General features: G+C 35.0%; 1 protein-coding gene and 1 pseudogene across 1 annotated transcript; one reads left to right on the top strand and one right to left on the bottom strand.

The window, feature by feature from the left end:
- The first annotated feature begins 9,429 nt into the window (after positions 1 to 9,429).
- LOC132615066 (mitogen-activated protein kinase kinase kinase 20-like) lies at positions 9,430 to 10,422 on the top strand (annotated as a pseudogene).
- A 5,764-nt stretch (positions 10,423 to 16,186) lies between these two features.
- Positions 16,187 to 19,611, bottom strand: LOC132608441 (endoglucanase 16). Its single transcript, XM_060322419.1, has 8 exons — positions 19,267 to 19,611; positions 18,376 to 18,588; positions 17,932 to 18,132; positions 17,764 to 17,841; positions 17,538 to 17,687; positions 17,326 to 17,434; positions 17,065 to 17,228; positions 16,187 to 16,861 (listed from the first exon to the last, which is right to left on the bottom strand). Exons 1-8 carry the CDS (start codon positions 19,486 to 19,488, stop codon positions 16,529 to 16,531), a joined length of 1,470 nt encoding a protein of 489 aa, XP_060178402.1. The 5' UTR covers positions 19,489 to 19,611; the 3' UTR covers positions 16,187 to 16,528.
- Positions 19,612 to 23,100: the final 3,489 nt, after the last annotated feature.

Here is a 23,100-nt window from a genome sequence, read left to right as displayed (position 1 = left end):
TCGTTTTTTTCGGTGTTTCATGTATTGATTGAATCACCATCCAAATATCGACACCGTTTGAGGGTCGGTCTTATTAGTTGAATGGGTTCGAGGGTTTCTTTTGATATGGATAAAAGAGGATTTAATTGGGCGGGTAGGGCTTATTAGTTGGATCGGGTTAAATGGGAGATTAATTAGTTTAAGTTAATTATTTTATTAACCAATGAGAAGCTGTCACATAATAAATGAAATTGTTAATTGAGTCTTGAAATGAGTCCGTTAAAAATAAGGGTATTTTGGGCCCCAAAAGTTAACCCCAGGGGTACTTTAGGCCCAAAGGCTAACGTCAAGGGTATTTTAGGCCCCAAAGGTGGATGGAGGGTATTTTTGCACTAAATCTAATAGTTCAAGGGTATTTTAGGCTCTTTTCCGTTAAAAAAGAGAATAAAAAACTTTTAGCCATCGACATTATTTTTGCAATAAAACGTGGATCCAAACAATAAAAGTAAAATGAAAGGAAAGAAAATCCAAGAACGCTTGGAACGAACACTCAAACAAACAATAATATATTATTTCAAGATTTGATTGAAATGGCAATAGATTATTACCTAAAAATAATCAATCCATTTTTATTTTTTTCAAAGGAAAAATTGAAAAGATAATTCAACTCCATGTCGATCACGGATGTCATGAATAGAGTTGTCAACACGGGCTGGTTCAGCCCAACCCAACTCATCCCTCGTAGGGGTGCATATTCATTTTTTCAGTTTGGTTTTGCATTATTTGGTTTTGGTTTTGAAAAAATGTCACCCAATCCGAACCAAAATAAATTTGGTTTGATTCGGTTTTTCTTTTTTGATTCAACTTTTCCGGTTTTATTTTTTGGTTTTAGGGTTTTGTCATTCAAGAAAATGGATCTAATATAATCAAATAGTTATATTTTAACGACGAAAAAAGAATAACTATTACAAAGAAGTGGAAATGTCAAATCTCTTAAATACTTTTATCAAATTCAATTTCACATATTGAAATAATAGACACCCCTGATAAGATAGCAATAATGGAACAAGTCAACAAAAATAAACTTGCACGCCTGATATCATAATCAAAACAGAATGTTGGTATTATTTAATGCTAGTTTATTTCTTTACGAACCATGTTCCAAGAAAAAAAGGAAATCTGTTATATATAAACATAATGTATATTAGATAATCTTTTTTTTTATATAAAACCCGAAACCAAACCAAAAACTAAAATTTGAAATTTGAATCAAACCGAAAACCGCAAAATCAAACTAAATAACAAAAGAATTTGGTTTGATTTGGTTTCTCGGTTTCACCAGAATAATGCACATCCCTACTCACAGGCTTTGAATTTCCACGGGCTAGGACGGGTTAACCTGTTAAAAAACCTTAAAAGTGCTCGCCCTTTTCCCTTTTACTTTCATGCCTCTAAAACTATTTGCCCGAAATGCCTCCAAAACTATGATACCAACATGCTATATAGATATACTGAGATGGTATCATACTCATTATACAAAAGACACACTTTTCAAAAAACCCTCTATGATACCATCATCTTATATACATACACTGTGATGGTATCATGGAGGACTGCTTCAGTACTTCGATGAGACACTCCTCAGTCCTCCGTGATACCATCATGGTACATAAATATACGGAGACGATATCATGGAGGACTATTTTAGCCCTTCTCTTAGTCCTCCATGATATCATCATGATATATAAATATATTACGACTGTATCATGGAGGAAGGGTTTTAGGAGAGGGGGTATTCGGGTAAATATTTTCGGCCGGTTGGGTAAGAAGTGAAATTAGTTTAGGAGGGAGCATGGGCGGGTAAATATTTTACATTTTAGGGGTATTTTGTGTTGTTTTCCTTGATTTAGGGTCATTCGCACAAATGCCCTTATTCGAGGGTAGTCTTTAATTTTTGCCCCTCAAATTGCTGGTTTTTAATTTTTTCCCTTCGGCACTTTAAGTGGCCAAAAATACCCCTAAGATTTTGGATTCGAACCCCAGCAGAGTAGAAAAAAAATTGGCAAGGCAGAATTTCGTAGCAAATTAGGCCTTAAGGCCTAACTTCTATAGAATCATAGCAGAGTTAAAAAAAAAAAAAAACTATCTTGAAAATTTCGCAAGACTAACTTTTGCCTTAAGGCATAACTAAATTCTGCCTTATGTTATACCCCATTTTAACCCGGGAGTTGAAGCGGAGTACAACATATTGGAGATTCCTAAATATGCTTTGTTTATTTTAAGGAGTCGCCACCTAATTGATTTTTACGGTGAATTAGGACACCTAATTATTAACTAAGGTAAAGTTAAAACTAAACCTCTGTTAATGGTCTGCTTAACCAGTGTGATTCTAGGTAAGGGTTCTATATCATCCTAAAGGGAAGGGGTTAGGCATCCTTTAGAATCCGTTAAACACGGTTATCCGGCCAAACTTAGGTTAATTAATCAATGTTGGATATAGTATCAAATTTTAAGAAAACATTGTTTATGCAGATAAGACTTGTAAAATATAGCAATTTATGCAAAAGAGAATTTTAATTGTCATTTTATAAAAAAAAGACTTCAAGTAATAAGGTTGTCAAAATGGGACTAGTAATTCGCATAAGATGGAATTTTAGAATGCTATTTGAAATAGAAGTTTATAAATATTGTTAAGATTTAAAATAAAATACTAAATGAACTTATGAAAAAGAATATAATAATTTGTATAAAAGGAGGCTTCAAATGCCATATAATTTGTAAATATTATTAATGTTGAAATATAAGAAAAAATGATGTTTAAAATGAAATTTGTAGAAAATGTAATAATTCACGTAAAAGAAATTGCAAATGTCATACGAAAATAGCTTATAAATGTTGCAAAGATTTTAATTAATGATGCTAATAGAACTCGCATGAAATGTATAAGCAAAAAAAGAAAACGCGGATTTGCGTAATGCTTTAACAAATATTTGAAACAAACTAAACGATGATGTACTGATTGACTCTCGCGTTTTGGAAGTTCAAAATGTTCTTCAATTCCTATTTACGTGTTAATGACGTTTCGAAAAAAACGTGAATCCTTTGACTCAAAAATATGAAATTAGGCCATTTGCAAATTAGTTATTCTAAATAAGATAAATATTAGATGCTTATAAATAGTTTCGACATAAAAGAGAAGAACACGACTTATGGGATTGACCATTAGTCTTTTTATCTAACTACCCCTTTACTAAACTATCTCTACTAATCCTCAATAGTTCAACTAAGCTAAGGAAGAGCAGAAAATACGAAAGTGTTAGTCAAATAATACATACAAGTTAAAGGCATAAAATAAAACAAAGGCATAAATAAAATTAAGTGGGCTCGGCCCATTTTTTGATGTGGCGTTCAAAGGGCTGATGTTGGGCTTCGGCCCAATAACAAACTTTCATGGCTGTTGTGGGGTGGACACGAGAGGAGTCATGTTGGGCTTTCAGCCCAACGCCAAATGCGGGAGAAGAACGAGTCTTTGGAACTCATATGCGACGGTCATGCATAAACAAAAGAAAAGACAGATTAGTATACAATCAATACGGCTTAAACATGTAAAGATACAAATTCAAAGCAAATTCCATGGATTACATATGTGCTATGTATATTTAGGTATATTTCGTACATGCACAGTCATGTGGATAGGGATGTATTAAATACACTAACACATATGAATTCAAATAAACCCAAATTTCACACAGATCTGATCCTTACCCTCTTGAACCTTTCTCGAGACAGTTTGAGGGCAAGAAAACATCAAACCAATATTCCAAAGTATACTTACTAAATATAACAATCTACGAGCAATTTAATGACTTTAATTAAACGCTATGGACTACTTCTAATTAATATATCAACAGCTTCCAAGCAAGCAAAAAAAAAAATGAGTTGACAGGTATGAAGCTGGACAAGATTAAGTAACACTCTTAACATGCAACTAATATTCCAACACATTAGACAGCACAACCACAAACCCTTGAATTCATATTCACTGCCATAGATAAGGTTAACATGATTTTAGCATAGACTTCTATAACTCTGACTCCTACGTTCATTGATCAAACCGATAAGATTATACTTCTTACAGTCTTAAATTAACTCTGTCAAAACTACATTCTCAATGACAGATTTGGAAAAAAGGGTCTCTTAGTACAGCTCTTCTTTAGTCAGCATACAAAAGAGGAAAGAAAAGGCATTGAATGGAGCCTCAGACCAGAAAACCAAACAAAAGGGAGACATACCAACTTTCTAATATATCATGGTGAGCATTACTTTCAAACTTACAAACCAATGACTTAAACTGATTGCAAATACCAAGTCAAGGAAGGGGCACAAATTATGACTTCCAACTTCAAAGAAAAAAAGAAAAAAAATACAACAGCAGGAGCAAAATTATAATACCTGATCATGCAAACTAGAAACATAAACAAACCAATATTGGAACCAAAGCTACCCCTTTAAAACTGTCATCAGTTTGGAGTCTCAGCAGTAGATCTGAACTCTTTTAAGGCCAAACTATATGCTAATATCTTAACTAGATACAGATTATAACAGTAACCAAATTGAAAATGGCAAAAGGGGAAAAACAATGCACCTCCAATCCACATGGAACAATCAAGATGAAACACTAATATTCATAGAAAGGGAAAAAGACATGCTCAAGTGTAAAGAACACCACCCAAACAGGTATTCAGCCAAAGATGACATATTCAAACATATGTGAGATTACCAGAGAACATGGGGTATTAGCAACTATCAGGCTTAAAACTTAACTTGACACAGACCATTTCATGAGAATACATACAGGATTGACACAACAGTCAACATGATAATCAAACACAGGGAGTTTAAATGCATCAACGTGTCCAGCAAACTTCTGAACCAAAAACTAAGCACAACACTTATCAAATAGCATAACAATGAATCATATAAACTCGTTTTTTAAGTAATAGGCAAAACTAAATAGGATTCTTGATACCTAGAATTGAAACATATGGGTACAACATCAGTTCTCATTTAACTGAAAATGTTCAATTTGCAAAACATGGGACAGAAAATTAAACAATGATCAACTCAACTGGGGCAGAACAACATGAAAATAGGCTAAACACTTACATTTAAGCCATTCATAGCATTACTACCCCCCATTCAATCACAGTAAGGGATCAATAACACCAGTATATTGAAAAGGTAGACTTTGAAATTATGTACGTACAGTATATTTGGGCATACCTCCTATATACTTAAACAGAAAATCGACATTTTTTCCAATCTCAAATAAAGACATGCTTGTATAATAAATTATGGTTAAATGTATTGGCAGGATATTTTCAAGACATTCGTAGGCAAGCGAACAACATATTTGACTAACAAATGAATGTAATCAATTTCAACACATGCAATCCCATTTTTAAAACTATCGAACCAACAAAATTAGACTAACGAATTTCAGCATGCTCAATCAAAACCTGGAGACCCTTATTCTTTAACTAATACCAGAACTGAAACAAATTCATGTCAGCATAGGAAGTTAACTCATGCAAACATTACCCCAAGAAATAAAATGAGTTTCGAAGAAAAGGAAAATTGCTAACCTTTTGCGAGCGCAGCGAAATGGGGTGCGGAGGCTCAGATCTACAAGAACACAGTCGAATCCGAACTTGCGATGCTCGGATTCGTAACAAATACCAAGGCAAACGAATAATTGATTCGTTATTTTTACCGATAACAAACGAGATTAAACTGCCAATAGAACGTCTTTTTAGGGATTTTTGCAACTGGAAGCTTTGATTATTTTTTTAGGGGATTTTCAATCACTGGAAATTTGGGTTCTGCTCAGAGGAATTTTTTGATCTGTTTCTTTTCGTGTTGTGCTCGTTTTTCTCTCCGTCGTTCTCCTTCTGCTCGTTCCCCCCGTCCCTCGATTCAACTCCGCCCCTTTTATAGGTTTTTTTTTTGTTGTTTTTGTGCTGAAAAAGGGGAAGGAGGAGCGGGAGAGAGAGAAAAGTGGGGGACAAGGGTGAGTGGGGAGCGGAGAAGAAGGAGGGAACAAGGGAGAGTGGGGGGCGGCGTGAGGCGAAAGAAAAAGAGAGGGGCGGCTAGGGTTTTGGGAGGAGAAGAGACAGAGGAGAAAGGAAGAAGAAGAGGCGGAAGTTCGAAAAAAATGAGGGGAAACCCTTATTTTGATGAAAATGTATCGGACCCGATCCATCCGTGGACCGGGTCAATTTTAGACTGGGTTCTAAAAGGATGGACTAGTGAATTAAAACATGTACTGGTCTAAAAAAATGGGATAAAAACGTGGTCTAGTCCAACAAATATTAGGAGTTAATCGGACTTTGATTTGGGGTCCGGTAAGTCAAAATACGGACTGAGTGCAAGAAATAGTTTGGCCTCTAAATTTGAATAAAAGACCCATTTTGATTAACGATGTACCAAGGGTACCAGAATATCACCTAGTACGAAAAATGTGTAATTGTAAAAGACCCGGGTAAAAATTATATGATGTCGCAAATGACCGTGCAATAATATTTAATAACAAACGCTATCATTAAAATGTGCGAAGTAAATGCGATGCGTATGCGGAAGTTGGTAGAAACGTTGAGAAATGCAAGTTTGAATAATACTAAATAATAGCAGCAAATAAATAGCGGTAGTAACACTGCTAATAACAATAATGATAATGGTAATAATGATAATATTGATGATAATGGTGATAAAAAATAATAATAGATATAATAATAATAGTAATAACAAATATTGATAATTAAAAATGATAATAATTAATAATAATAAAGATGATAATAATTAATAATAAAATAATAATAATAAATAACAATTATTGATAGTGGCAAAATGTTAATAAAATAATAATAACAATAATAGTGATAATAATAAGATAATAATGATAATAATAATAATAAATAACAATTATTGATAAAACAATGATAATAATTAATAATAAAAAAACGATGATAATGATGATTAATAATTGATAACAAAATAACGCTGATAATAATGATTAGTAATTAATAATAATAATAATAATAATAATAATAATAATGGAAATAACAAGAAATAATAATTAATGACAATTAGTAATAAAATGATAATTTAAGAATAATAATAACAATAATAATAATAATAATAATAATAATAATAATAATAATTATTATTATTATTATTATAATAATAATAACTGCAGCGGAATAATAAAACGTGGGTGTTGATAAAAGACTAATAGTTATAGTAAAATTTAAATGCATATTTTTTAATTTCTCAAAACACTAGAAGTATTAATAGGTATTTCGGGGGAGAGGCGGGACAAAATTGGGTGTCAACACCTTATATAAGGCAGAATTTTTGCAAAGCCTTGCCTTGAGAAATTGTGTTTTTGTAACTGAGCAGGGTTCTACCTAGAACCTCGGGGTATTTTCGGTGACTTTTTAAGTGAAGGGAAAAAAATTAAAGATCAGCAATTTGAGGCGCAAAAATTAAAGACCAGCTCCTTTGACGGGAAATCTATGCAAAAAAATGATTAATTTACGGACAACGCAAAATCTTTACACCTTTAGCTATTAATATAGTGTTTTGTACTATTATTTTTTTTTTTAAATGGATTAATATGTATAAACAATTTATCCAGAATAGTAAGCTATCTATTTTAAAATTAGAATCCATAAACTCAAAATTCTAGCTCCGCCTCAAACTGTCAGTGTCTATAACTTAAATCATACTAATTGAAAATGCACTCACTATTTTGTGAGTGATTGTATGTAGTGTTTGGCTGAACCAAGGGGAGTTGACTATGGAGGAATTGCTCTAAATCCAGAATTGTACAATGGATTAGATGGTGTATGTAGTCATGAAGTTGAAGGTTATATATATGCCTCCATATTTAAAACACAATGTACATAATAATCATATTAATTCAAGATAGTTGCTATATATGCTTTGAGTTTTGCTCTATAATCTTCCTTAAAACATAAATAATTACATTCCTTATGACCTTATATTAGTCTCATTTGAATAAATAATATTTGCATCTTATTTTTTCACACATGAAAGATCTTAAGGTGTATATATTGTGGTAATCTCGAATAGTAGTTTTAAACTATTAGATGATAAATAATTGGTTATGTAAAATTTGTTGTGTAAAGTAACATTTGAATTAAAAAGTAAAGAATTGCAAGAAAGTAAATAATTCATCTCAAATTTGATAAATTAGATTGATTAGTGGAATTAGAAATTGCCTGTCGCTAAAGCCCTGTCTGTCTGATTGTGCTTGTGGGCCGGGGTGAATATTGTAGACTAGCAGATCTGGTGATCAACAATTGTTCGGACTTGGTAAAGGTTGTCGCAACACCTATAGTAGGATAAAGGACTTATCGCGATGCCCGCAGACCAATTTACGATATCTTTGTCGCTGAGGTTCGTCAAGCATACCACGTGGATTGGCCAGGGTCTTCTTGCCTGTTAGATTCATTAGGTTCCCATCCCTTTGGGAAGTTTTGTAAATCTTCATACTTTATACAATTATGTGTTAACACAGAATTTTTTTTCTTGATGATTTAATAATTATACATGCTTTTAGCAAAATCAAGAGGACGATTATAGTATTTCATTAAAAAAATTGGAGTATTTCTTTTGTTCTTTTACACTCCACATATGAGTAAACATTTATTTATTGTATTAAATAAGAAAACATAGACATCCTCTTAGAGTTATCTTTATAACACTTACCTTCCTGTTGTTTTTAAAATTATACTTAAACTCTTTTATTTTGATTTTTCGATAACATTTATTTAAATTCACTCCCTCCGTCCTAATTTAAGTGTCTTATTTTCCCTTTTGGTTTGTCCCAATTTAGTAAGTTGACAATTCAAACATCTTACATGGCAAATTTATAACCACAAGATTAATGGACATTTTAGTACATTATACACATCTTTAATTTAGGACCAGAAAATTCAAAAGTCTTTCTTTATTTCTTAAACTCTGTACCTAGTCAAATTAAGACACTTAAATTGGGATGCATGGAGTATTTATTATTTCTAGAAAAGAAATTAAAGTCTGACTGATTTTAACTCCCTACAATTATGCTCTTTTGATGAAATATTAATCTTGTTTAAAAAAGTTCATTTAGGAAAATTAAAATGAAACGGAAGTTAATCCTGAAGGAGTAGAAAAACACAGGAAAAAAGAACAAAGAATAGTGTAGAAGGTAAAAAAAGGAAACAACCCTGTAAACATAATTAAAATAGGAATAGTGTAGAAGGTAAAAAATAGGAATAGGCTACCGCAAATATAGGTTTAGTGTAAAAGGTAAAAAATACATACGTATAAAAACTGTAGTACTAAGCAGCATCACTCACCAACAACATCCAGTGTTCCTTTACAATGGCAGAATTATTGTGGAAGAGAGGCAGAGTTCTGGCAAAGGTGGTTTCGGTATTTGTCTCATTAGCTTCTACGTCCAATACACAACTTGATGGCGTTACTCTTCCGTGTCTGATTGCCATCAAATCTTGCATGCACACTTCTTCTCAATCGTTGAAAGAAGAAGCGGAATTCCTACGTATATTCAAAGACTCTCCATACATTGTTCCTTGCTTCGGAGATAATCTCACATTAAAAGATGATGTCATCCTTTACAACTTAATGCTCGAGTATGCATCCAGTGGAAGCCTTGCTGATCGTATTCAGAACTCCGATTTAGCGGAAGGACTGACTGAGTTTGAAGTCCAGAAACACACAAAGAATGTTCTTTTAGGGCTCAGTCACGTTAACGGAAAAGAAATGTTCACTGCGAAATCAAGCCTGGCAATATTCTCCTTGTGGGCACCAATGAAACTGCCAAGATTGCTAATTTCGGGCTCGCCGTGACATTGGAACAGGGCATGAACGAGAAACAGGGACTGATCAGAGGAATGGAATGTTATATGGCACCTGAATCCATGCTTAATAGCGAGTATGGGACACAGGTTGATATTCGGGCTCTTGGCTGTACCGTTTATGAATTACTCATAGGGACACTGCTGTGGGAATAAGATTGAGGGAGCAAAGAAGACGCAGATGATGGTGTGTTGAACAAAATCGGGTTTGAGGAACCAAAGTTTCAGAATTCAAAGTTGTCGAAAGAAGCTCCAGATTTTCTGAAAATGTGCCTAGTCAAGAATCCTAGCACGCGTTGGCGCAAACATGCTACTGAACCATCCTTTTCTGCTGAATTCATCCAATGTAGTCGTTACTGCAAAGACAAGGAAGAATCAAAGTGTTTACACATCTGTTCTACGCAGACCGAACGAAAACTTAGTATTCAAGAAGCAGCCGCACCAGAAGAATACAGCAATCTTGCACTGCCTCAAATACGTGATTCGATTGAAATATTGATGCAAGCTCTGAAGAAAGTGGAGAAGGAAACTCGTGGAAGACTACTAGATAATGACAAAAGATAGATGATTCATAATAGAAAAATTGATTTGTTGTATACGTAAAAGAACTACATATGTCACGCCCCGAACCTGGGTCTAGACGTAACACGGCACTCGGTGCCTGACTGCATGTGACCGAGCGAACCAACTGGCTGACTGAATCAACATGTGATATCAAAACATAACTGAATGTGGAAACAACTAAACACATGATGATATACTAAAGGTCTAACTGAAATCATAATGCGAAAATACTTAGACAATCTGAAATATATTTGACAGTAGCCAACATGGCTAAACAAAACGATTGAACAACTGACAACAAGGCTAACATAATAAATATTTGACTGTCTGGACTGTGTCTATGAAGCCTCTAAGAGTACTAAATAATAGAGCTGTCTATAAACTGAAATAACTGGATAGCTGACAACGCCCCAAAGGAATTTGGGGCTCACCAGTAGCTGATACGTGCACTCCTAAATAGTTGAGTCGTCAACCTGTATATCATTACCTGCATCGCGAGATGCAGGCCCCCAAGCAATAAAAAGGGACATCAGTACATTTGAATTGTACTGGTATGTAAAGCAACTGAAGCAATAAAGTACTGAAACTAAAACTGAAACTGAAACTGAACTAAACAGGAAAGCAAGAAGCTGAAGTACTCCCTGTTCTAGATGAAGAATCACCTGTAAAACTGTAAATATAACTGTGGCCTGGGGCCCAAATAATGTGCACAAAAACTGTGGTCTCTGGCCCAAGCAATACGTATGCATAAACTGTGGCCTAGGGCCCAAAAATACAGATACAGGTATTCAACATTAACAATTTACGAGACTGAGACTAGCTATAGCTAATAGCATGATAACTGTTTCTGATTATAGGACTTATGCAAATAACTGGTTATACACTGACTGAGACTCATGTGATAACAATGCATAAGTCTATAAAGATTACGTGCTGAGTTCATGATGTTCAAAGTGACAACCATGAACGAATTCTCTAACTGCAACCCTAGAAGATAACAGTTCTATATCATATCATGAAACTAGGGCTAAACTATATTCTGAGTCAAATTGCGGACAAGTATGAAGAATGAGGCGTAGGGAGAATCATGAATATTCCTTAACGTAGATAGTTAGCCTCACATACCTTAATTCCAGACTTTGAGCGTAATACAATGTTCGTCACCCCTTTCCACTTTGATCTATATCAATACAAGCCAAAGGGATTCTATATTAGCAATAATATTCATGCTTTGGTCATCTAAGCATTTTATCAAACACTTAGTGGGCATAAAGCTCCACAATCTCCATTAATGGTGTTTCTTTACCCAATTCCCATTTTATTACTTCTAGGTGATTCTACATTCTCAATTAGATGTAATTAACATCATTCTCCATCACCCATATCATTATAACAATCTCAAGTCAACAATCCAAAACACTAGCATAGTTCATATAATCTTCTTTATCAAACTCATTTACTATCCTCCCAAGAACTCATTAATTCACAATTATACATGATTAGAGAGTAGAAACATTACCTTTTTGAAGTCCAATCCTCTTGAATTCGGGTTCTAGGGTTTCCACATCCAACAAAAATGTTCCAATCCTAACTCTATGGATTAGAAGAGTTTACTCAAGTTAGAGAGGGATTAGGGACTTAAATTCACCCTAGAATCATGATAAAAACTTACCTTGGAAGATCTTGAGGTTTGGGACTTGTTCTCTATGAGTTTAGAGAATTTTCGTGAATGGAGGGGCTGGGGAAATAAACCCCAAATATAACTAAAAACGCGTAACCCGACTTTTTGACCCGAATCTGAGCCGATTCGCGATGGGTCCGCGATGCGGGACCATCGCGCAATGTTCTGCAGCTAAAAACTCAGACTTGCGCGATCGGCCCGCGATGTGGGGCCATCGCACGCGCCTCCACGCTCCTAAAATAGCGACGTGTGTTGATTCTGCACAGTATTCGGTAAAATGGACATAACGTCTTGTACATAGCTCCGTTCAAGACCCATAATATACCGTTAGAAAGCTATTTCAAAGGGATACAACTTTCATCAAAAACGTTTTCCCAAATTCCAAATTTATAGAGGGGTTATGGTCGTTGGAAGTAAGACCTTCCATAAACTCACTTGCAAACATGCCCCGTAAAGTGGCTTTCAACTTTTCTTTGCCCAAAGACATTTCTTATGACTTAATTGGTTTTCAAAACACTTCCTATAACCCTCATATTGGTTCCATTATATTATCTTCTTATGAGTCAAACTTTTGTCCGAAGTTACGAGGTGTTACAACATAGGTGTGGGCTATGGGGTCCATCCCCATGATTGCAAAGAAAGAATTTGGCTGGTACTTTTGTCAAAAATAGTTGCAAAGGGTTGAATTTGGCACCAGTCAAATTGCAACTTTTTTCAAAAATAGTTGCAAAAGGTTGAATTTGGCATCGGCCAAATTAAATGCAAGGATGAAAAATGGCACATTTCATCCCTATAAATAGCAAGCTCTCCATCATCTTTAAACACACCAGAAAAGAGAGAAAAAAAATTATAGAGAGAAAGGTATTCCATAGAGTGTAAGAAAATAGTCTGTGAAGAAAAATAGAGTGTGAAGGATATTGTAGTGAGGTGGGAAAAATCAAAAGAGTGTTTTTCTTTTTGAGTGTGTAGTGGTCTTTGGAGTATTTATACTCGTGACTACACAGTGTAAAATTCCTTACTATTGTGATATCAGCTGCTCCTCTTGGCCGTGATTTTTCCCTTATTCAGAAGAGTTTCCACGTAAAATCTTGGTGTCATTATTGCTTCATTTTATTCTTGCTGATTTAACCATAACTTAGTGTTCCGCGTTTATCACTAATACCGTGAATATTATTTTTGCGGGTCTATTTTATTCTCAACAAGTGGTATCAGAGCCAATGTTCTGTTTGAGTATGCTCTGTGATTGCAGCACAGTCTGAACTTCCACATCAGAAAAGAATTACTTTGGTCTCCGAATAAATAGTATTTGTATTTGTGATAAACGATGGAAGCCAACACTAGTAGAATGGTTACTTTGAGTGGCGTAAATTATGCCATTTGGAAGGGCAAAATGGAAGATTTGCTCTATGTCAAGAATTTTCATCAACCTGTCTTTGCCACTAAAAAGCCTGATAATAAATCAGATGAAGAGTGAAATTTGTTGCATCGGCAGGTTTGCGGCTTTATTAGACAGTGGGTTGACGATAATGTGTTGAACCATATTTCTGGGGAGACACATGCTCGGACTGTATGGGAGCATCTTGAAAGTTTGTATGCTCGGAAAACTGGTAACAACAAGATGTTTTTGATAAAGCAAATGCTGGGTTTAAAATACCACGATGGTTCCGCAATGACAGATCATCTGAATATTTTTCAGGGGATCATGAACCAGTTATCTGCTATGGGCATTAATTTTGATGAAGAAATTCAAGGCTTGTTTCTACTTGGTTCCCTACCAGATTCTTGGGAAATTATTAGAACTTCATTATCAAATTCTGCTCCGGATGGTGTGATCTCTATGGATCTTGCCAAGAGCAGTCTTTTAAATGAAGAGATGAGAAGAAAATCTCAAAGTTCCTCCTTATCAGATGTCTTGGTGACTGACACTAGGGGGAGAGGCAAGAATCGTGGTTCTCAAAATAGAAAACATCATAGAAGCAAATCTAGAAGCAGACTTAAAGATATTGAGTGCTATCATTGTGGGAAAAAAGGGCACACAAAGAAGTTCTGCCGGATTTTGAAAAATGAGAATAGAGATAAGGAGGAAAAGAAAGAACATGGCAATCGTGTGGCCACCGTCACTACAGAAGATCTTGTTACTGTCCTTGATGCGGATCTGATAAATATTGCTTGTGATGGGTCAAGCTGGGTTGTGGACAGTGGTGCCGCATCTCATGTGACATCAAGGAAGGAATTTTTCTCATCCTATACTCCGGGTGACTTTGGAACTTTGAGTATGGGTAATGAGACTGTATCTAGGGTGGCTGGTATTGGAACGATTTGTCTGGAAACTAGTATTGGAACTAAACTAGTTTTAAACAATGTAAAGCATACACCTAATGTTCGTTTGCACTTGATCTCTGTTGGTGTTTTGGATGATAAGGGATATGTCAGTACCAATGGTGATGGAAAGTGGAAGCTCACTAAGGGTTCCATGATTGTGGCTCGTGGCGAAAAGCGTCGTGGACTATACTAGACTACGGCATCTACCTGTGTTAATATGGTGAATGCAGTTGAGAGCAATAGCTCTTCAACGTTATGGCATAAGAGGCTTAGCCACATTAGCGAGAAAGGACTAAATGTTCTAGCCAAAAAGAAATTGTTGTCAAATTTCGAAAGTGCTAAATTAGAAAAGTGTGAGCACTGCTTGGCTGGAAAACAAAATAGAGTTTCTTTCAAGTCTCATCTTCCTTCAAGAAAGACAGAGTTGCTTGAGTTGGTGCATTCATATTTATGTTGTCCAATGAAGACAAGGACTCTGGGTGGTGCACTTTACTTTGCTACTTTTATTGATGATTGCTCAAGGAAAATTTGGGTCTACGTCTTGAAGACTAAAGACCAAGTGTTGGGTGTCTTTAAGCAGTTTCAGGCTTCAGTTGAAAGAGAAACTGGAAAGAAGCTGAAGTGTATTCGTACTGATAACGGTGGTAAATATTGTGGACCGTTTGACGAATACTGGAAGCAACAGGGTATCAGACACCAGAAGACTCCTCCTAAGACTCCTCAGCTTAATGGTTTAGTAGAGAGGATGAACAGGACCTTGAAGGAAAGAGTTAGATGTTTGCTTTCTGAAGCAAAGTTGCCGAATTCCTTTTGGGGTGAGGCATTGTTGACCGCCGCACATGTTATTAATCTATCCTCTGCGGTTGCTTTGCAAAGTGATGTTCCAAACAAAGTGTAAGGACCCCACCGCCTGGGTCGCCCAGGACCGGTGAGTAGACCCCTTGCGGGCCCCCTCCATGACATGCATGCTTGACATACTCAGGTATTGTATGGACAGGAAATCACACCAGTTCGCTGCGCCCTGCAGAGCTTCGAACTCGTGACCTCAAGCCTTTTGTTCTCCCAAAGGAGACGACTCTCACCAGTTGGCTGTGGTTTTTTCCTTATTCAGAAGGGTTTCCACGTAAAATCTTGGTGTCATTATTGCTTCATTTTATTCTTGCTGATTTAACCATAACTTAGTGTTCTGCGTTTATCACTAATACTATGAATATTATTTTTGCGGGTCTATTTTATTCCCAGCATGGGCTTATTCCCTCTTTAGAATTTGTTTGGGGGTACGTAGGCAGCTTGTGACCAAGATGATCTCAGGTGCTGCCCCTTTTTAGTTTTAATTAAAAAACTGTATAGTTGATCAACACTTTTTACAAAAAAAAGTAGCGACTGTATGTGTTTTGGCCATTGATGAGTGGCATCAGTTTGTAATACACGCCTCAATAAAATAATTGCAGAGTTTTTTTCTAATTCACTTATTAATATCTATACTGGGTGTGTTGTTGTTGTTGAGGTCATGATTTTCTTCTATTTATTTTATTTTATATTATTCATTTGCATCATTCTTCTCTAACTAGTGTGCTCTTCCTTGGAAAAAATGCAAATTGATTGCCATAGACATGCAAGCATTGTTAGATTTTTCATATGGGAAAAAACTGCAGTGAGATTTGTGTTAATAGAAACCAACTCATAGTTAGGATCTTGGAATGACTGTTATTCAAATTTCTGTCTCCATACAAATGTACATAACATTTTATCTGTAAAACTACCACAAGAAAGCACTCTTCTTGGGTTCAGACTTTAACTCCTTGTAACTAATCAACATTACAAGAGTAGTACCAAGATTCTAAGTTAAACAAATCTAATCTGTACAAAAGAGAGACACACTCGAGCTTATTTGCTCCAACCCTTGCAACCAGCTATCCGGAGCTGTCACTATATAGGACCTACAGAGACATCACCATTCATACTCTAAATTCATCAGCAAAAAAACTACTTATACACCTTCGTAAATCTTCACCATAATGAACATCTAGGTAGGTGATCAAGACGGAGCATGGTGCTTCGCGAGCTTTGCAAGGACACCAACGGCCAAAGAATTTGTATATGTTGTCGGCTCAGTCATGGATGAACTTGAACGACGATCTTCAAAGTTATCATATTTATCAGGACCACCAACAATGGCGCCTGTTAGCTCATTAGGATTGGGTTTTTCTGTGTTGTACCAGTAAACAAAACTCATGGAGCAGTCCACTGCTTTGTCTGGAGACATTTTTGGGACAGAGGCACCTCTATGATGAGCTTGAGTTGGAGGTTTGTTCCCAAAACCAACCATGTATGATTTTCCTCTCGGGTTTTTGCCTAGTAGATAGTCCATCTGCATTATTTAATCATTCATAAGTAACTTTGTGCTTTCATTTCACAATGACAATTTAAAGGTGTGCCCACATATATGATCAAATTTTGATAGTAATAGCTCTCAGTATGACAGAATTGTAAATCTTTATTCTGGCCTGGCCTATTGTTAAGATTATATTCTGAGAAGCATCAGAATGGTGCTAATATGAGCAAATTTATTACCTGTTGCTTGGCAAAGGCCATGAGATCAGCAGAATTGAACCGTTTGTTACCACAGCTGACCATTTGCTTGTACTTGGCTAGATAATCACTATAAGCACTAAACAGAAAAGCCGCGCCAGTAACATATTGAGAATTGGCTCCATCTCTAAGGTGAAGCAGACCCCCTGATGAATTAGACATTTGGCAGTTGAACTTGTCAACCAATGAAACAAGCTCAATCGATGAAAGACATGGAGTTTAAATGTAGAAACAAAGACTTACCTGGAGACAAATGAACCTGGTGATGGGGGCTATGAGGAAGGTTTGAGCAAACAAAACCATCAGCTTGTTGCTTAAAGTTCTCTAAATCTTTCTCCCCTTCAAAATAGAACTGCATTTTATGGACCAAATATCATCACTTTTTTCGACCACAAATTGTGCCACAGTGGTACTTGGCACTTCACGTCAATACAAAAAAGGATTTTAATTATTACCTTAGAGAGGAGTATTTGAGCTCCAGCATATTTAAGGTCCCAGCTAAACTCAGCTACCGTTGCAGTAGTAGCCTCTTCTTGGATGAATTCCATGTATGTTGGCCTCCTGGTTGCTCTATACAGCCATGTTGCTGCCCACAACAACTCATCCTATATTTTTCACATTTTAGAAATTCACTAAAAATAACCATATGGAATGAATATAATTAAGGGAGAGGGATGTTACATGATAGCCAGAAAAGGAGCAATAGAAAGGGCATTCCCCATCATAGGTTCCTTTATGACTTTTGGCAAACTGAAAAAGCTGAGCCACAAACCAAGAAAACACTATGAGCGTACATTTAGGAGTTTGCCAAATGAAATAAAGATCATACAATGAGGACAGAATAAATACCAGTTTGGCTTTGTTGAGAAGTTGACGGGAATAGGAACGATTAGTTCCACGAAACACAATAGAAGCAGCTGCCATTGCTGCAGAAGTCTCAGCAGCAATCTCTGTTCCTGGATTATTCTGGTCTATCATTAGTACAGTTCTTGGCGTTTTCATGTTTTCTGGCCTTGTCCAACATTCATGATCTTTCACTGGATCCCCGACCTTTAGAAAACAATGCACAATTTTAGATCTTGAACATTTAATAGCTATATATTTATGGAGAAATGTCACAGGTTAGAGCCGTGGAATCAACCATTGATGCTTGTGTCAGGGTAAGGTGCCTACATTAGACCCCTTGGGGAGCCGCCCTTCCCTTGTCATTGTGTGAATGTGGGGTGCTACGTGCACCGGGCTGCCCTTTTTATTCTGGATATTCACGTACAGAAAAAGATAGAGTAGTTTTACCTGGACGTAGAGGCGATTACGCTTGGAACTGGCTTTCAAGAAATAATCAGTGCCCCATTTGATGGCAGATTGAACATTTTCCAATTCTCCAGCAGCTTGGAGTTGGGAGTGATAAGCGATAGCAGCCCATGCTAGGGTTGTTACTGTAAAAGCCATAGGAAGCCCATATTTCACATTGTCTCCAGCATCATAGTATCCTCCTACAAGGTCCACCTATATATAAAAAGCAAAAAAATTAGCATTACACAATTTCAGTGCAAAGATTTATATGCTTTTTCTTCATCTTTAGCTGGTAGTAGTAGAAATTATTACTCCTTTTATCCAAATTATTGTTTCACGTTTTTCTTTTTAGATTGTACCAAAAATATGTCACCTTCTATATGTAGAAATAATTTGACTTTAAAATTCTTATTTTACTCTTAATGAGATGACTCATAGCTACACAAATGCTTTAAGTTTGTTTTAGACCACACGTTTCAAAAGTTTTCTTAAACTCTGAGGCCAATCCGAGTCTTCCAAGGTTAGCACACTTCGGATTCAAAGTACATAGGAAGTTAATTTAAGCTTTAAATTCAGTGGGTTCAGAATGAGCAGCACGCTATGCGTACACATTCTAACTTTATATTTGGATATGTATGCATAGTTCGGATCGAAAACAGACCCCGACCCAAATTCGAGGATCAAAAACAATAGTAAGGAGAGAAACAAACAAAAAAAGGGTTCGTCCCTCCTCAGTATCACTTGGTAAGAGGCCGTTGACTGGAAAAGAAAATTACGGAAGAATTAGGTTCGAATAAATTTCTCAGGATGGTCTTCCTTTCAAACAAAAAACATGGGAATCGTTGAAATAACTCTTACGTCTTTAAAAATGGGAATGGGAAAAGAGCCTACATTTGCAGATTTTCCATCTTGAAGGGCAGAATCTCCTCTCCATAAGGGCCTGTGTTTAGGAGGAAGTTTTCCTGATCGCTGTGCCTCGAGAAAAATAATTGATTTAGTAAGAGCATCTTGATAATTAAAATCTCCATGTACAACCACAATATGACCTTGAAAAATAATGAACCATGCAAGAACAAAGGTTCCAAATGCCTTAATTACAGAAATGTTGTTCATGACTAATAAAAATATTTAAGAAAGTAAAGAATAATGGGATGGATGAAGAATTAAGCACCAAAACTGATTATCAAATTAAAGTTTGTTCACTTGGAGAAGTAAAAGAGAGGAAATAAGGGAACAATAGATTCTGCCCACTCACTAGGAAGTTAGATAGTTTTTTTTTTTTTTATTTTTTTTTGTGGTGTTGTTTAAGATTTTTTCTTTTCTGAGGTGGAGGCTTTGTGAAGTTATAGTGGCGGGAAATAATATTATGTTAGTTATGGGCGTTTGGTGTAGAACTTGGTTTTTTGTTTTATGTACATGATTTTTTTTCTTTCTTGTGAGTGTGTGGAAAGAATCACACTAGAGAAATTAAAAGAGATCGCATATTCTTCATGTCACACAAATCATATTAAAATCTATATGTCTATATATATTATTAAAAGGAGGATAGTTTGCCTTAAGATTTTGACAAATATCAGCGTAGGATAATGACACGTGGTAGTTTTAGGACAAAAAATAGTTACTTAGTTAAAAATTAGTATTTGTTTTTTAATTTGAATTTAAAAATAAATAAATATATATGTTATTCAAATTTTGTATTTAATTATGAAAAAAAAAAGTAAAAAAATCCCCAAGATAGAGCCAAGCAACTTCCACGTTTTGGTGCTAACTTATAGCAATAATATTTACCCACAGAAATGTATTGTGGAGAATAATCTATTAGTATATACGTTAGTTTACTAATGTGTTTTTTTTTCTTAAAAAATAAATAAATCACCAATTAAAATAATGCAATTTGTAATAACTACCCATAACCCCCCACTTACCCAAAGAATAGCTTTCCTCAAACAACGTGTAGCCTCCCCACTTCCTTCACATACTTATCTTAAAGTCTTTAGTAACCGACACTATATTCATCCTCCATACTCAAATAAATCCTTATTAATCTTGCATTGTCGAACTTGAAAGGATAATAATGATTCACTTCTATGACTATCACATGCCATTATATTGTTGTTGCATTTCATAGTTCCAGTTTAAGAATAAAGAATGTTGAATTGTGTAACACCAGGTATGTTGAATTTTTATTTTGTACGAGAGCAAAATGTGATTACAGAAAATAATATTTTAGCATCAGTTTGCTTTCGGAAATCTTTATTTTTTATTTTATTTTTATTTTTTGCAGTGAGAAGCATTGTTTTATGTATCATGATTCTTGGTGATTGGTCCTTCACCGTATGGAATTTTAAGAGCATCGTACTTTTCTAAAAGACTTGGGGCTTAGAGCATCATGCTGTTGGATGGAGTATATACAAGTCTAATTTAAGCATTTTGTTAAATTTGTAATTTTAATGCTATTTCCTCATTACTATTTTTCTCAGGGAGTAACAGATATTCATAGGGAGAAAAAACTTTATTTGTCGATCTTGCAACTCTTCCCTAACCAGATGATTCAATAAATCCCAAAATAAGTACTTATCGGTTACAAAAAAAAATCTACTGTGAATTCCTAGACATTTACATGCAGGTTCTGAGAGAAATGCCTAAAAGTAGGGGTCGGCATTCGGTATTCGGTTCGGTATTTTTGAAGTTCGAGATCGGTAATTCGGTAATCGGTAATTGAAAATAGATATCAAATACCGAACTTTCAAACTTCGGTTCGGTAATTCGGTAATCGGTAAATCAAACTTCGGTTCGATACGGTATTCGGTAATACCATATTGAAGTCGAAGTTCACTGTATTACATCACAAGAACTTCACTGCTTAAGGTATCAAACAAGAAATTGATTAGGTTGAAGCCTTCATATACACACATTTTAGTCGAGAAAGTAATATGTCAATTTAGTTGTGCAAAAACATAATCAGCCTAATGAACTTAGTTTCTTTCATCAATATGATGTATTCAAGAAGTAAACTACTGATTTGCAATGAAACTCAAAAAGTAATAACATTATTACGAGTATCATTTTGCAGCAGGTAAGACGTGATTTAGAATTGCAGACTACATGCGGCAAATTTATCCAATATGCAACTGATATTGGTCTAGAGAAGGATTGCTAATTGCTAATTGCTAATTGTTAGTGACGCTGGGAGTAGGGAATGAAATATTAAGGATTTTAGGTAATGGACTGAACTGATGGCAATGGGTAATTGCTATTGCAATGGGATTAGGATTGGGCTGGACTAAATTAAAGGGCCTGTATTTAGTATGTATTTCGGTATTCGCTAATACCGAATGATATTTTTATTGCATACCGAATATCGAAACCGAATATCGAATTTTTTTAAGTTTATTACCGAAAACCGAACCGAAAATCGAAATACCGAATTACCGAAATCCCTGGTTCGGTTCGGTAATTTGGTTTTTGGTGTTTTATGCCCAACCCTACCTAAAAGAGAACTTATTAGGGGAAATACCAACTAGAATTTTCTCACATATTCATCCGAGGTATCGCTTCTTGCTTTGTTATTGATTTTTTTTGTTTTTTTGTTTTCTTTCTTAGCGTGTTGTTATTTTTGTAAGTTTCTCTTAAAGTCATCTTCTTATTTTTTTAAAATGAAACATAAAAAATAAAACGGCTTCTGTGAAAAATTAAAGTTAATTTTTTGGAAGAATAAATATCATAGATATTTAGAAGAGTTTCTAGAAAGCTATAATGAAATATCTTTAATATATATTGTATTTAGGAAATGTCTAGAAATTCTAGACACTTAGAAATTCGTAGTTGATGATAGAATTATATAGATCCTTTTGTATCCAGAATAATATCAAGATATTCTAGAGTAGTGGTAGGAGATAAAGATAACTAGATTTTTCTCATGGATGTATTTAGAAGAATTTCTAGAACCATCCCTACACAAGTACATATAGGGTGTCCTTAGTCATTTGTAATCAACCCATAAAAAGCCAATTGTAAGTCATTCAAGCCAATTCAAGAGAGTCTTCTTCCATTATAAAGTTCTCCTTTCCAAAGCTTCATCTTCTTTAGTTGAATCTTCCAATTTTAGTTAACGATCTTGGGCTAGCAGAAGGTTTCCCCAATTTACTTTTCTTCTGCTATATTTCTCTACAGCTTCTTTAACAAAATAAGAAGCCTAAATCATACTAATATAATTAAGTTCAGTAACCACAATAATTAAAGAGAAAGCATGAATATAATTAGATATGGAAGAATGTAAAAGCATGGGAAATAATATATAAAGAAAAATCATCAAAGGGTACAAATTGCTAGAGACACAATACTCTAAGCTTATTCAAAATATTTTCTTCGAAGAGTAATAAGTTATTGAGATTTAACATAAGCCCAACTTTCTTATATCTCATGTCATTGATTATACCTTTTTCAATATTATGTGCACTTATAAATTTACTGTCTTGGCGTAAGTTTTTTAATTGTTTATTGTATAGAAAAGTATCTGTGCATTATTGTTATGTAAGCACAAATATTTAAAAGGATATTAATCGACGAAGCTATACCAAAATGTTGATCAACTTTGTATCATTTAGGACCTTACTTGATATTTAGTGGCTTTAAATTAACTAAAATTATACTGACAACTTTATAATGGGATGTGGAGTTTCTTTTTGTTTGGTGATAAAGACTTTGGAGTAATAAAACAACAGT

Source organism: Lycium barbarum, chromosome 1 (genome assembly GCF_019175385.1).
Source record: "Lycium barbarum isolate Lr01 chromosome 1, ASM1917538v2, whole genome shotgun sequence".
NCBI classification, from domain to species: Eukaryota; Viridiplantae; Streptophyta; class Magnoliopsida; order Solanales; family Solanaceae; genus Lycium; species Lycium barbarum.
Note: the sequence above shows the minus strand (reverse complement) of the source record. Positions and strands in the feature narration are given on the sequence as shown.

Bases quoted from the DNA above. Each gene is read 5' to 3' on its own strand.
- LOC132608441 (XM_060322419.1), bottom strand. From the start codon at position 19,488: ATGAACAACATTTCTGTAATTAAGGCATTTGGAACCTTTGTTCTTGCA. The intron at 17,842-17,931 runs GTATTTATTCTG...TTTGTGGCTCAG, and splicing joins TTCTCAACAAAGCCAAACTG to CTTTTTCAGTTTGCCAAAAG. The intron at 17,435-17,537 runs GTAATAATTAAA...CATAAAATGCAG, and splicing joins CTCAAATACTCCTCTCTAAG to TTCTATTTTGAAGGGGAGAA.